Source organism: Amia ocellicauda, chromosome 14 (genome assembly GCF_036373705.1).
Source record: "Amia ocellicauda isolate fAmiCal2 chromosome 14, fAmiCal2.hap1, whole genome shotgun sequence".
NCBI lineage: Eukaryota > Metazoa > Chordata > Actinopteri > Amiiformes > Amiidae > Amia > Amia ocellicauda.
This window is the reverse complement of record NC_089863.1, coordinates 14,607,051-14,622,438: the sequence shown is the minus strand read 5'-3', so window position 1 is coordinate 14,622,438 and position 15,388 is coordinate 14,607,051. Positions and strand designations below refer to the sequence as shown.

General features: G+C 44.4%; 1 protein-coding gene and 1 pseudogene across 2 annotated transcripts; one reads left to right on the top strand and one right to left on the bottom strand.

The window, feature by feature from the left end:
- Positions 1 to 1,360: 1,360 nt before the first annotated feature.
- On the top strand, positions 1,361 to 6,673 carry LOC136768804 (interferon-induced very large GTPase 1-like; annotated as a pseudogene).
- Positions 6,674 to 8,421: 1,748 nt separating this feature from the next.
- Positions 8,422 to 15,317, bottom strand: LOC136768803 (leukosialin). Of its 2 annotated transcripts, none has more exons than XM_066723178.1 (2): positions 15,092 to 15,317; positions 8,422 to 11,944 (listed from the first exon to the last, which is right to left on the bottom strand). In XM_066723178.1, exon 2 carries the CDS (start codon positions 11,073 to 11,075, stop codon positions 9,837 to 9,839), a length of 1,239 nt encoding a protein of 412 aa, XP_066579275.1. In that variant the 5' UTR covers positions 11,076 to 11,944; positions 15,092 to 15,317; the 3' UTR covers positions 8,422 to 9,836. The 2 variants fall into 2 exon arrangements, with proteins under 2 accessions (XP_066579275.1, XP_066579274.1); XM_066723177.1 differs by lacking the exon at positions 15,092 to 15,317 and adding an exon at positions 13,447 to 14,127.
- Positions 15,318 to 15,388: the final 71 nt, after the last annotated feature.

Sequence of the window (15,388 nt, the reverse complement as noted above, 5' to 3'; positions counted from 1 at the left end):
ATACATGTTTTTTTTATATATATATGTCATGTTGTATTTTCATAGATGATTTGAATCTCTTTATTTTAAATTTAATATATTTATTTATATTACTGTTAAATGCAAATGCTCTGTTAAAGCACGTGGAGATACCTTTGGCATGAATGGCACTATATAAATACAATACTTGAATAACATCTAAGTTGTATGAAAGAGCAGTTTTGCTGTCAATAACAGATGTGTTATATCTAGGGTTACCTTGCCTTAAACCTAAGCAAAGAAAGTATTTTGACAAAATATGTGTTCAGAAGTTTTAAACAATGGGATGTGAGTCAACTGATACAAAGCACTTGCTGAATCTTGTAGATAAATGAACCACAAATTTCAGAAAATTGAACACCACACAACACTGATTCCCATGGAATCAATCAATAGTTCAAACAACTATGAGTGAATGTAAGCAAAACGTTACTTCATAACTGTATTGTGCTTTTTTTCACTGTCTTAAAAAGCTGTCATTAACACATACTGGGGATTACAGGAGTCTTAGCTCAGCATTATTTAAAGAAATGAAAAAATATAAAATAAACAACCTGAAATATTTGTGGAACCAAATTCAGATGTCAATAATAATTAAATGATAAGGCTAGGACCATTTCCAATCTGTGGCCTACTTTGAATGTCACTTTTTAGAAGATCATTCTGATCCTGGAGGTTAGGAATAAAATGCAGTTATAACCTCTCCCACAGACACAAGATGGATTTCAAGTTAACATGACAATAATTCAATCTGTATTTTCTTCTGTGATGGTGTCTGTTGTTGTGATTGCGTGACTTTTAAACTTGTTGTCTTAGTATCTCTTAGTAGTCAAGGGCAACAGTTTCAAATACTCATATATACCATCTGACTCTTATTTTTTGTCCACAGACTAGGCTGCAAGTCTGAAGACCAACTTCCTCTGTGTCAGAATGGAAAGTGAAAACTCTTTACACAATTCAGACACTATCTCCAGCGATGAGGATAAATTTAAAGGTTTGTGAAATAGAATAATTTCACTGCACCAGCAGGAAATTCAAGAATATCTACTTATTGTATTTGAAGAACAATTGCCTGTCATTCTTGGTGTGTCTAGCCCATCCATTTTAATTTGTTCCAGAATGTTTAACACACTTTGAATTTAAAAACTTTTTGGTTTAAACTTGAAATGCAAAGTGACAAAACAAACAAATACATTGCACATCCTGAAATCAAACATTCTTGGATAAAGAATTAAAAGTTTGGTGAATTTTTCTTTTACCTGCAGTTCAAAATCTAAAGGAACTGCTGTGCAAGCTGGGACTCAGTCATCTCTACCCCAACAAACTGACCCTGAAGGCAATTCTGAAGCTCAGCACTGAGAGTGTCACTTACACAGAGCCTCAGTCCCTGAAAGACGTACCCTGGAGCTTTCTGAAAAGGCTGATGATGGTCAATGTCAAAGCCAGAAACACCAAGTGCAACTCCAGCAACACCCAGACAAGAAGCCCAGGAGATGACATTGAAAGTGCTCTCAATCTCTTGTGTGTGGAGGAGAGAGATGACTACACTCTGGTGAACCCTCTGGACCTCATCACAGCTCTCTTCCTCTGTGCAGACAGCTTCCTCCAGCAGGAGCTGATGATGAAGATGTCCATGTGCCAGTTCGCTGTGCCCCTGCTGCTGCCCCAGTCCAGGGGCAGGGGTGGCCAGTGCACCTTAATGCTGTGGGCCCTTCAGGACATTCTGAAGGAGTGGAGACCTCTCTCTCTAGCTGAGACTCGAGGATTTGTAGAGAGCAACATAATCTGACTGCAGCCTGTCCAAGTCACAGGTACTCAATCAGGTCCTTAGCAGTCCTCAGCAACTCCACAACTTCTTCACCCACCGAGGAATGGAGTGTGGCAACGTCCCCAGGACAGTGTCTGACGGTCTGGTGGAGATCAGCTGGTACCTCCCTTGTGGGAATAAAAACCTGGACATCTTCCCTGAAGCCCTAGCTGTGGCCAACTTGCGGGGAGACATCCAGAACTCTGAGACGCAGTTCAGGTTCCTGGGGGAGGCGTCGTCAGCCATCTTTGTGTTTTTCGACAAAATCCGGGAAGATGAAATCAAATTGCTGCTCTCCTTGAAAACAGTCTTAGCCCAAATCTTTCTGGTTGTGAACTCAGATAGAAAAACCCATCAGAATGAAAACACTGGCTGCAGAGCTGCAACTGAAAGGTGGTAATATCCTGATTAAGAACAACCAGACCAATGATGCCGAATTCACCAACAAGTTGAGTAAAACCATCCTGAGTGTTATAGAAGCTCAGCTGCCTTTAGTTACACTGGAGGCTACTGTTGAAAAGGCTTGTAAACTGGGCATTGCCGTGGATGAAGACAACAAAGTTTGCAAACTGGCCAGGGAGAGAGCAGAAGACATAATCAAAGGGATCGGTGTCCGCAGTGTCACCCTGTATAAGGAAAGACAGCTGCCTCTGCAAGGGGAGCTCTGGAGGACTCTGGCCAAACTGGACAAGGAGGAGTGCAGACTGCAGAACTCGGGAGACCAGAGGCTGGAGGAGTACAAGTCACAGCTGCAGCACGAAAAGCAGAAAGTAAGACAAGAGCAGAACCAGTACAAGATGACCACGGCCATGCGGGTCTTCATTGATGCTGTATCAACCCCTGACCCGCTGGAGAGGGCCTTCTTTCTGAAGTGGATGAGACTGAAGCTTGACATGATCTCTTGCAAGAACCTGTCCATCCTCCGTAGCCGATACAGCAAGGAGTGCAAAAGGTCAAACCAGGACAAGAAGGCCATTGCAGAGCTGGACCTGCAGCTTCTGGACAGCTCCCTGGAAATCGAGCACTTCCTAAGAGAGATGGGCCAGATCTATGAGGCTTCCCTCTGTGGCTCAGGCAGCAGGTCCCAGCAAGTCCGTCGGCTGCCCAGTCTGGCTGCAGACCTGCTGCTAGATGGATTCCCCCTGGAGATGGTGGATGGAGATGCCTCTAACATCCCAGTAAGGTGGGTGAGTGACGTCCTGATGGAGCTCCATAGGAAGGTGGGCGGGAATAGCCGGCTCTTAGTAGTGACGGTCCTGGGGGTCCAGAGCACAGGCAAGTCCACGCTGCTCAACACCATGTTCGGGGTCCAGTTCACAGTCAGTAGTGGCAGGTGTACCAGGGGAGCCTTCATGCTTTTCCTCCAGGTCAGAGAGGATCTAAAGAAGGACCTGGGCTGTGACTTTGTCCTGCTGATCGACACTGAAGGCCTGAAGTCACCAGACCTAGCTCAGCTAGAAGACAGCTACGAGCACGACAACGAGCTGGCCACACTGGTGACAGGCCTGAGTGATGTCACCATTGTCAACATTGCCATGGAGAACTCAGCAGACATGAAGGACATCCTGCAGATTGTGGTGCATGCCTTCCTGAGGATGAAGGAGGTGGGGAAGAGGCCCAAGTGCCAGTTTGTGCACCAGAACGTAGCCGGGGTGTCAGCACACAACAAGAACATGACGGACAGGAAGCATCTCCTGGAGCAGCTGAACGAGATGACACAGATAGCCGCTGCCATGGAGAAGCAACCTGCAGTCAGGAAATTCACTGATGTGTTGGACTATGATGCTGACACCAATAACTGGTACATCCCAGGGCTGTGGCACGGGACACCTCCAATGGCGCCCGTCAACACAGGCTACAGCGAGTCGGTGTATGACCTCAAGCAGACCCTATTCAAGGTCCTGAAGAGCTGCCAGGAGGAGAAGCCTCCCTCCCAGATCCCTGAGTTCCTGGAGTGGATGAGGAGTTTGTGGAAATCAGTGAAATATGAGAACTTCATCTTCAGTTTCCGCAACACGCTGGTGGCAGAGGCTTATGAAAACCTCTGCACAGAGTTCTACAAGTGGGAATGGGCTTTCCGCAAACACATGTACTGCTGGGTGGTGAATGTGGAGGTTTCCATCACTAACTTTCAAATTCAAAAGCAGAGTTCAGACAAACAAAGCTTAGAGACATTGGTGGAAAGTTTAAAAATTGATGCACATTCTGAATTAGAGACCGGGGAAATGCACATGATGCAACAGCTGAAGGACTACTACAAGAGCAAGGACCGGCATGTCTCCCTGGTGGAAAAATACAAGGCCGACTTTGTCAACAGTATCAAGGTTCTCCGCCGAGAAATAGAAAACTCAGTGAACAGCAGGCTGGAGAGCACTGCAGAAATTGTCAAAGGCATGACAAAGGTGAAGGACATTCAGCGCAAGCACAGGGCCATGATAGAAAGGAGGGTGATAAGCTTGCTGCAGACCTGCAAGAATAGCAACAGCCCCCTGAGTGACCAGCAGCTAGAGCAAGAGTTTGAGATGGTGTGGAAGGAGACTGTGTCTGAGCTGAACTTCCGGGGACTGGAGAAAAGGGATATTGCCTCCTGTGTTTTGGATAAGTTGAGGAATAATTTGAAAAGGCACGGGAGTTCGGTCAATGAGATGTTGAGCTCTGTGAAGGACTTGACCAAACACGGTGAGACTCCTTTCACTGTCACCAATAAACACTTCAGCTTGAGGAAGCAGGTGAAGAACTTCTTCACAGGGAAAGACCGTGAAGCACAGGCCCAGGCTCTAGCCGATGACATAATCGAAAACTGCACCAAGATTGTCATGGACAAGGCCAAAACCAACATGGATTACCATGACATGTACACAGTGGAACTTCTGGAGATGGTGGACCTCACCTTGGAGAGCAACAGACGCATCAAGGCCAATGTGAAGTTTGAGGCTGACCTGAAACTGCATGTCTGTGGCTTCGCGGCTAGAGTGTTCCTCCAAATGCACGAGAACTTCCTCAAGTATAAAGACCCTCACCGACACCTGGAGCAGTTCAAATCTCCCTACTTCTCAGACTTCCTGACCCTTTACCACAAAAAGGACCAGTACCAAAACAAATCCCAGGAGTTTACTAATCTCTGCCTGAGACCTGCGGTGCTCGAGTATGTGCGGAGAACCCTGGGCGTTGAAATCACAGATGAAATCCTCACTAATACACATTCAATGGAATACAGCTCGCAGGCCTTCGTCCAGTTTACCATTCTGAAGGACTTGCTGAATAAGGATGACTACCAGAGCTACCAGCAGTACATCCTGAAGTATCACAGTTTCGTCAAGAGGTGGCTATTCGAGCGCATCTCCAGCCACAAGTCCATAAAGAGCATCATCGCCAAGATGAAGCTAAGGCGGCTGCAGACCATTGTTGAGAGGATCGTGGCAGCCATCCAGGTGGTGCGGATGGAAAGGAGGGGCAGCAGCACCAGGGAGTTCCTGGAAGATGTGTGCATGGCACTCAAAGAAGACCTGGTGATTGACAGGGAGGAGGGTTTGCAAGTGCCAGTAAAGCCTGAGCTCTTTGCCGAAAGCCTTCTGGAATCCGTGAACCACATGCGCAGAAACCTGATGGACAAATTTTCTCAGCCGAGGGATGTCATGAGGACGCTGAAAAGCCTTCCCTTCAATCCCCAGGATGAGCTGTTCAAGAAGGTGTTTGGCTGTGGGCAGCTGTGTCCCTTCTGCGGGGTGCCCTGCGAGGCCCCAGGCCGGGAACACCAACAGCACCATGCCACCACCCATCGCCCCCGCGGACTCTGCAGTTACTTCTATGCCTCCAATGGTAAACTCTCCGAGACCATTTGCACCAGCGATATACAAAGCAACCAGACTTTCTGGAATGAAGATACCAACGGAGAACATGTTTACTATAAAAACTACCGCACTGTTTACCCTGATTGGAACATCCCCCCAGACCCCACCTCCACAACCTCGGACTACTGGAAATACGTGCTGGTCAGGTACAACAAAATGTTTGCGTGGACGTTCAACTTACAGCCTGCTGATATCCCAGATGGCTGGAGAGAAATAACTGCAGAGAAAGCCCTGGAGAGCTTAAAAGCATCCTTTAACATTAAATGAACAAGCTGGCCTCTCCTCTTGGCATACGTAGGGATGTGATTTAGACTGGGGGTTAAATGAACACACACACAAAATGGAGCATCAACTTACTCAACTCAAATGCTTATTGAACACTTGTACATTTATGGACTTTATTGTATAATTGACTATCTTTGCATGTTGGGGGAAATGCTGTGACTTGTTTCACAGCTGGTGACAGTTTGACATTGTTTTGCTTTATGCTTGAATGCAGCTTAGACAACAGCATAACCAAAACGTTAAAGGCGAGAATTGTGAAGTAAATTGTGTAAACCAGTCATACCATCTTCAGACCTCATGACACTCCCTCTAGCAATGAACCCTAACAATTTACCTCTGAATACCACGGTGACAGATAACAAGAACAGACCTTTTTCTGAACTATAAATCTCTGTCAATCTTTCTTTCCCACATTTGTAATAGGGAATAGGGACACAATGTACACAAACCATTACTGCAGACAAATCTTTGTTGTTTTTTGTTTTTTTAATAATAATACCTTTCTGATTGATATATATTACTAACCAGAAAGAAATATTTTAATTTGAATTCATGGTACAAACTAAAATCATATATGTACACATACATAACAGTCTTAATTTGTTTCTTTCATTTTAAAGAATTGTATGCAGTAAGCTTTATGTTCTGAAATATGTATGTCATAATATATGTATTTATTAGGTTTACAGTCATAATTGTAGCCATTTCTAAAACAGGGTTTTTGTTTTACAAAATATACAATATATATATATATATATATATATATATATATATATATATATATATATATATATATATATATATATATATTGGAGGGGGGTTATTATGAAAAGGGTTTGAGGTGCAAAATGTAAGTAAAATTGCATAATAGCAATTGTAGTAGTAAATAGAGACTTGGCATTCACATTACTAACGTGAACTGAAATGTATGTATTGGGTGTTCTTGTATGTGTCAAACATCTTACCCATTTCCAATAAAAGGTGGAATTCTGTTAGCCTGTTGTGTGATTATACCTGTTTATCCAGTACAGCTAAAAAAACAGACTTGACAGGAAAAGTAACTTCATACAATAATGCACAACAAAGTATACATACCAAATTGCAGTTCTCAATTATACCCACTAGGTGGAAGCCTCAAGTTACTGTTGCTATAAGGGATTATATGGTAATACACTAAAATGAGCTGTGAGCTCCTAGTGTACAGACACTGACTGAGCCCTGTACTGTACTGTATATATACACCTGGAGTACAGACACTGACTGAGCCCTGTACTGTAAATATACACCTGGAGTACAGACACTGACTGAGCCCTGTACTGTACTGTATATATACACCTGGAGTACAGACACTGACTGAGCTCTGTACTGTATATATACACCTGGAGTACAGACACTGACTGAACCCTGTACTGTATATATACACCTGGAGTACAGACACTGACTGAGCCCTGTACTGTATATATACACCTGGAGTACAGACACTGACTGAGCCCTGTACTGTACTGTATATATACACCTGGAGTACAGACACTGACTGAGCCCTGTACTGTATATATACACCTGGAGTACAGACACTGACTGAGCCCTGTACTGTATATATACACCTGGAGTACAGACACTGACTGAGCCCTGTACTGTATATATACACCTGGAGTACAGACACTGACTGAGCCCTGTACTGTATATATACACCTGGAGTACAGACACTGACTGAGCCCTGTACTGTATATATACACCTGGAGTACTCAAAGCACTCAAGGTTTGTTTATTTTATTAATAAAGTTTTTGATTCATTCGTTGCTTGGTACAGGCATAACATAAACATCTCATGCAACCTTGCTCTTATGTAAGCTAAACCTGGTAAATTTACCATAGGATTGTGACAATTTGACCATGGTTTTACTGGGGTTGTGCCCTAGCTTTACAGTGGTTCTCTCTGCTTTTAACATGCATGCACTGTACTTTACTGAACTCTACATTAATGAACCCTGGTCTACCATACTCAACAGGCCCTGAGATATGCATCATGGTGTATCATTGGTATAGTATTAGTATTAGTGTAGCACAGCGAAGGCAGTAACGTCAGTGAAACCATGTGAAAAGTTCAAGAATCCTGCAGTAGACTGTAATACAGGGCTGTTGTTACTGGTGTACTGAACCTGTCTAGTTTCCTGTCTTATACCATAAGCACTCAACCATAAACCCACAGGGATGTACACCCACAAGCAAACATATAATAACACACCATACACACGTATACACATACACACATGTGGAGAAGAGCTGCAATTTTGCAAGGGATCTCGTGTCAGTAGAGGAAGTTTTGTAACTTCAGAGGCTATCAGATGCACACGCACATAGAAACACACACACAGGAAGCCTGAGTGTGTCTGTGTTTGTGTGCGTCTGTCTATCTGTCTGTGTCCATCTGGTTGACCAGTCAAGACAGGACTCTCACAGTGTTCTGAAATTATTAATTTATTCTCCAATGAGGCAGAAGCAGGGAGGAGAAGAGAGAAGAGAGGGTTGGAGGCAGAAGTTAGGGGATTACGTTAACAAATTTTGGATTACCAAATGGTAAGTAACACAAACGACCACAGCAGTTCAGTGTGTGGGGGCTTTTGGTTAAAAAAAAAAAACAAACACAATGACCCAAAGAAGCATGAATTGAAAATCACACCTCTCCAAAATACTTCAGCCTAAGCCAGTTACAATTTTCACATTCGATAATCAGCCTTGATGCACATTCGGATTCAGTTCCCCATTTACACTCAAGACATTTCAAGGACATATCAAAATGAAAACAGGTTTTTATGTAAATGCAGAATTACTATAAGCAATGAGACATGGATTGGTCTACACTATTAAAGCTCAATGTGAACAAGAAAATGTACATTAAATAAATAACATTTTGCATTATCAGAGAATACATAATTTCCAATGGCAGGAGATAATTGTGTGCAGAGGATTTATTGAAAAAAAAAAACATGTCCTGTTTTGCACTTTATGTAAAAATTTACACAATTTCTATGGTTTGTGTTCCTGCTAAACAAAAAATCTTGGTTCACTCAATTATCTAAGCAAGATAATTAACAAAAATGCTATTCTACTACTAGGCAATATTATTTTAGGTTGCTAGTTAGAAACATTTACAAATATTTATAATGAAAATGCCAATGCTTAATTAAATAAAATATATATATAATAGAAATCAACAAACACAGTTTCATGGTCTTACTATACAGCCCCCTGCCCCCCCCCCATCTATGCATCCATCCACCAGACTATCTATCTATCTATCAGTCGATCTATCTACCTGAATCTCTTGGTTTGTACACATCCTCACGGTGTTATTCTCAAAAATGATTAGGTTGTTTATGTGTTTCTGTTAGCTAGCCTTTACCAGAACATTCATCGCTGCAATCATAAAAACATACATTAAGACATACCAAAGCTAACACCTTAAAAACACTAGCTATATTATGAAGAAATGTTTCTAGATTGTGTATCTGATGGTTAGTGGTTTATCTTTTGTGGAAGTAAATATGTACTCCTATTATTTCTCTACCAGATGATTTTATTTACCCAATGTATGCATGTTGTATGTATGTATGTATGTATGTATGTGTAGGTGTACATATGTTTTTATTATTTTCTCTCACTCGCTCACTTATTTCCCTCTAACTCTCTCACTTGCACCACCCCCCTCTCCCTCCTTGTCCCTTCAACACTTAGTCTCTCTCTCTCTCAATCATTTCCTCACTCTTGCTCTCCCTGTTTCTCCCCTCCTGTCTCCTTTCTTTCTCTTCTTCCTCAATCTTTCTCACTCTTTCTCTCTCCCACAGACAATCTCTATCCCTCCATCTCCCTCGCTCTTATACAGCAGAGGTGAGACAGAAGGCATCCCCTGAGTCAAGAGGAGGAGGGAGAGATGAAGGATCGTTTTCAGGGCAGGGGGGCGGCAGGGAGTCATCGGGGACAGGGGGGGGCAGCTGACCATTCCCCTGGGTAGAGGGGGCAGGCGGGGCAAGGAGGGGCTGGGTCTCCGCTTTCTCTCCCTTCACTCCCTCTTTCTCCGTCTCGCCTTCCCCTACCACCGGCTTATTCTCCTTCATCTCCACGGTCTCCACTTCCAGCGCCAGGCTGGAGATGGGACGGGACTTCCTCTTGAACGTGCTCAGAGCGTGCGCTTTCTCGCCCTCCTCCATCCCCCCATCCTTGGCCCCGGCCTTGCCTTCCTCCACGGCTGCCCCATTTTCCTCAGTCAGAGCCACGGGCCCGGCCCAAGCATCCTCCCCTCCCTTTCCTCGCCTTCCCTTGACGGGCGCACTGTGTAGGTTCTCAGAGCGGCTCTTCCTGCGGGAGTTGATAACTGCACCTATGCCGACGCACAGTGCCACTATGGCTGCCGTCACCAAAACCATAATAATAACCATCCAGAGCACGTGTTTGTTTCTCTCTGCGGACTGCGAAGGTGTGTTTGTTTTGTTGGCAGAGGTGGTTAACTGCAGGGTCGCCTGGGAGTCCATTGAGGTGGAGGCCAGCGTACTGGAGGCCAGTGTGGTGGAGGCCAGCGTGGTGACGGGCGGCTGAGTGGAAGCAGAAGTGGGCAGAGCGGTGGTCTCTGGAATGGCTTGTATTGTGGAGAGGGAGGCAGTAGAAGAAGAAGCTGGGGTGCTAGTTTTGAGTTCAGTGACCAGGCTGCTCGGGGGCTGGGTGGCAGCTGTGGTCTGTGTGGTGGATAGGGTAGTGGTGCGCTGGGGGCTGGATGAGGAGGGAAAGGAAGGCATCTGGGTGATCTCTAAAGGGATTGCAGCCGGTTTAAGGGAGATTGATGTTGTTTCCAAGTTGGTCGAGGACATGGTGGAGGTTTCAGGTTGGGCAAGGGTGAGCTTGGTTGTCTGTGGTGTGGTGTTCATAGGGCTGATGTAGGGACTTTCAGAGGAGTTGGTGGAGGTTGACATTGTGCTGGTGTCTGGGGTGAGGGTACCCTTTGGAGATGTTGATGAAGAGTGTAACAAAAATGAAGTGGTATTCTCGGATATTCCGGTGGAGAGCACCGGAACCACAACCAGACAAAGGGCCAGGAGGGGATAAGTAAACACTCTGCCCATGGTGAAGGAAGCAGGAAGGTGACAGACGGTGGCCGTTGGAGGTTTTCACACTTGGACTGGACTGAGAGACTTGTGTACTGTGGGGACTGTCCTCGCTTTTGATGTGTGATGTCCACAGCAGATGTTATTTCCCGTTTGTGTTGTTATTGCCCGTTGTCACGCAGTCCTTGACTGTATCTCTGTAACTTGTTCTCTGTTGCTGTCGAGAGAGGTCAAGACATCAATGACTGCAGGTTTTGCTGGTGGAAGGCTTTTGTGGATGTGGATGTTGAGCAGCAGCTCTGAAGAAGTTGTGTGGGATGTAGCTCAGCCGAGCTGTTTTTGAGGTTGCTGTGATATTTGTTGCCGGAGTTGTTTTCTTAAATTGTTGCTGTTTTCCTGCTGTGGCAGGAGGGCCCAGTTGTTTAAGTTTCTTGCCACTTAGATGTCAAAACTCTTCCAGGTGACTGGATCTTTATAGTGATTTGTTACTGGTGGTTTTGTTGGTATCCGTTGTTTTATATATATATATATATATATAATCTCGTGGCTATTGATGACAAGGTTGAATTATTGTATGCATGTGTTTTCTGTTGGACTCCTTAATTTTGTTTTTCTGTGTGGTGTTTTTTGGTTTCAGTTCTTTCTCACTCTCTCTTTCTGTTGTTCTCTCAGTGCTGACCTCCTCCTTCCTCTCCTCCCCTGCAGTGAGCTAGAGTCACCCCCAGTTCTGCAACACATACACTGACAGGAAGTCACAACACCCACTTCCTGTCCTCTTTCTCTCTCTCTTTCTCTCACACTCTCCTGGGGAGGTGTGTGTGTGTGTGTGTGTTTGCACACTATTTCAAAAGCTTGAAATGATGCCGTTGCAGCAAGCAGGTAGTGGCCTGTAGAGACACAGGGAGAGGGAGAAAGAAAGAAAGTTAAAAAGACAGGACAGTCACGCAAACCTCTAAGGCCAAGTGAATCGTAACCTGGTGTACAGCCACAGGTACAGAGACATGCAATCACAAGACTGAAGCCACAGTTAGGCTTCCTGAGATTTAAAATCACCTTCTCTCTCTCTGTATATATATTTAGAGAGAGTGAGAGAGTGAGAGAGAGAGACATCTTTGTGAGCACATCAATATCAGTATGGTCAGTGCCTGTTGTGCTACTTGTGGATTATTTAAATATACTGGAAATATATTATGATTATATATCCATCATGTAACTACTCTTGCAATATATTTATTTTTAGTTTGGGATGTAGTGTCTCGCTGTCAGTGATGATTGATTGCATGCAGCACTGAGGTAATTACGAACTGTCCAATCAGTTAGCAACAGTATACTGTCAGTGATGCAGTGTCAAGTCACTTAGCAAACAGTATTCTGGCAGTGGTCACTTAGCAGTCATGCAGTGTCCAGTCACTTGGCAACAGTACTCTGGGAGTGGTCACTTAGCAACAGTATTCCATCCGTTAAGGAGTATCCTGTCACTTGGCAACAGTATTCTGGCAGTGGTCACTTAGCAACAGTATTCTTGTCAGTCATGCAGTGTCCAGTCACTTAGTAACCATCCATTCTATCCAATGCTCATGTATCAGAGGCAGTGATCCATCAGCATTGCAGAGCCCACTGCATCAGTAAGCATGTTCCAGACGTACTACAGTGTGTACCATCAAAGTAACAGTGTAGCCTGTTCCTTAAGTTGTGTGCGCATGCAAAGTGTACAAAATGAATGTGTGTGCATATAGTGGTGAGGGCAAGGGTCCGCGGTCACAGGGGCTAAAGACCACAGTACAGTCAACTAATCCAGCCAGTAACGCAGACTGAAAAAAAAGTAAACAGTGTGGCTACACAGGATCACCATAATGCAATTTAACCTGGTTGTTCTACTAGTGTTCCAGATGTGTCCTATGTGTTCCACCTGCCTTCACTGGGCTTCACATGGGTGGTAGGTGAGGGTTCATTCAGAGCCCAGTATAGTAAAGCACAGTGAAGGCAAATAAAATGCATAGCAAACCACTGGACAGCTAGGGCACAACCCCAGTAAAGCCTTGTTAAAGTGCCACAGTAAAACAGTAAATTTGACCAGGGTTGAGGTGCAAGAGGGCAAGGCCTGAGATATGCGCAGTTGAGAGATGGACAGAGACTGATAAATAGACACATTGAGAGCTAGATTAAAAGGCAGACCTCACTCTCACTGATTTACTGTCAGTTTCGGCACCATCTTACCATACAACTAGCATTATTTGCTTCTATCTATCCATCTATCTGTTGTTATCTCTAGCACACATGGGCAACATGCTTTCTCTGTCACTCTCACACTTTCCTCCATGTCTGTCCATTCACCCCTCTCTCATGTTCTCTCTGCTTCGATCTTAAGAGTAGTTATTACAGCTCTTACCTGCATGATGATCCAGATTCCAGGGTGAATTAAGAAAAAAATGAAAACAATTTAAAAATAATAAGAAGGAATATTTTTAGAAGACAAAGAATTATAAATGATAGTTTTCTGCAATTGAAGCTGGGTGTGGCTTCATATCCGTCTCTCTCTCTCTCTCTCTCTCTCTCTCTCACTATATATTTTTTCTCTCAGCATTTGTGACTCGGTTTGTGGGAGAAAAAGAAAGAGAAGAGAGATTGAGACACAGAGAAGGAAGAAGGAGGGGTGATTTCCTGTTGCTTTGAATGTATTTTTTAATTCTGTGTATGTGTGTGTTGTGTGTGTGTGTGTGTGTGTGTGTGTGTGCGCATGTGCATTAATATCCGCACATGTGTAATGCGTATACATGTGTGCAGGAGTTTACACCCAACCTGTTGTTGTGTATGTGTGTGTCTGTATGTGTGTCACCATGTGTGGGTGTGGCTCTGATGGTATCTTATAATTTCCTCTTTGCTCCCTTCTGTGAATCAGGAGAGGTAAGATTATCCCTCTATCACCACTGCAACTCAGATTAGTTTGTCATTTGTTCCTTCACACATGATGCAATGCAAATTCTGTGTTTTGAAGTCCTTGCTTTCAAGACTGTTAGTTGCAGACTAACATTTAAGACTCTTTATGCCATCCTCAGTCACTCGGACCGTACAAGCATTTACTGTTTAAATGTCCGAAATTTGGACCCCATAGTCCTCACAGCACTGGCTCCAATCTGTGCCCCTATACTATACTATACTATACTATAGTCCACACAACATTGGTTCCAATCTGTGCCCCTATACTATACTATACTATAGTCCACACAGCGCTGACTCCAAACTGGGCCCCTATACTATACTATACTGTACTATATTATAGTCCACACAGCGCTGGCTCCAAACTGGGCCCCTATACTATACTATACTGTACTATATTATAGTCCACACAGCGCTGGCTCCAAACTGGGCCCCTATACTATACTATACTGTACTATATTATAGTCCACACAGCGCTGGCTCCAGTCTGGGACCCTATGCTATACTCCAGGCAACACTGCCTCCAATCTGGGCACCAGACACGGTTGGGCCCTGGGTCAGTGTTCGTGTATGCGTGTATGCCTTTGTGTGTTTGCGTGTGTGCATGTAGTGGTACAGCAGCTGTACAGCCAGTAGAAACAGGAAGTTCATGGAAACATGTTCTCTTTCTCACACCAGTTCCATTGCAATCACTTCCCTGTTTCTTTCAAGCCAATTACTTCACTTCTCCCTCTTTCCAACCTCTGTCACCCCACACACCCCTACCTTCCCCCATATCTCATGCCCTCCCCTTTCTTCTGCTTTAAGCCTTGCTCCCTGCCCTATTTATCTATCTATATGATTCTACTCCTGCGTGTATTTGATTCTCAGTGTCTTGCTGATTCAGTTGATTGCTTTGGGTCACCAGACCAGAGTAATGGTTAATGCTATGGCCTAGTAACCCGAGTGTTGTGGTTTCAGATCTTTTCTGGGACACTGCTGCCGTACCCTTGTGTGGGCTACTTTAACCAAAGTGCTCCAGGAAAGAAGACTGGCTGTTTAAATTGATAAATGCTCTGGAAAAAAAATTTCAATAAACCAATCAATATAGTACTTACCTATACTTGTTACTGTCCTAGGGGCGGTACCTGTTGTACTCAAAATGATGTGGATGTGTAAGTTCAGAGTGGCAGTTCCAGAAAGTCAGTGCGTAGTGTCTATATCAAACAAAGACTATGACACAGTCCGTCAAGTGTGTGTTTGTGCCCTGGTGGGTGTGAGCGAGGCAGTCAGTCAGTCAGGTGCTCGTCAGCGATAAGAGACGCAGACAGAGATAGTGACAGTCCAGTGCCAGAGTGAATGCACTGTAACTTACACCCGCCCACCCTCGCTGCTCTCTCTCTGTCTCTCTTGCA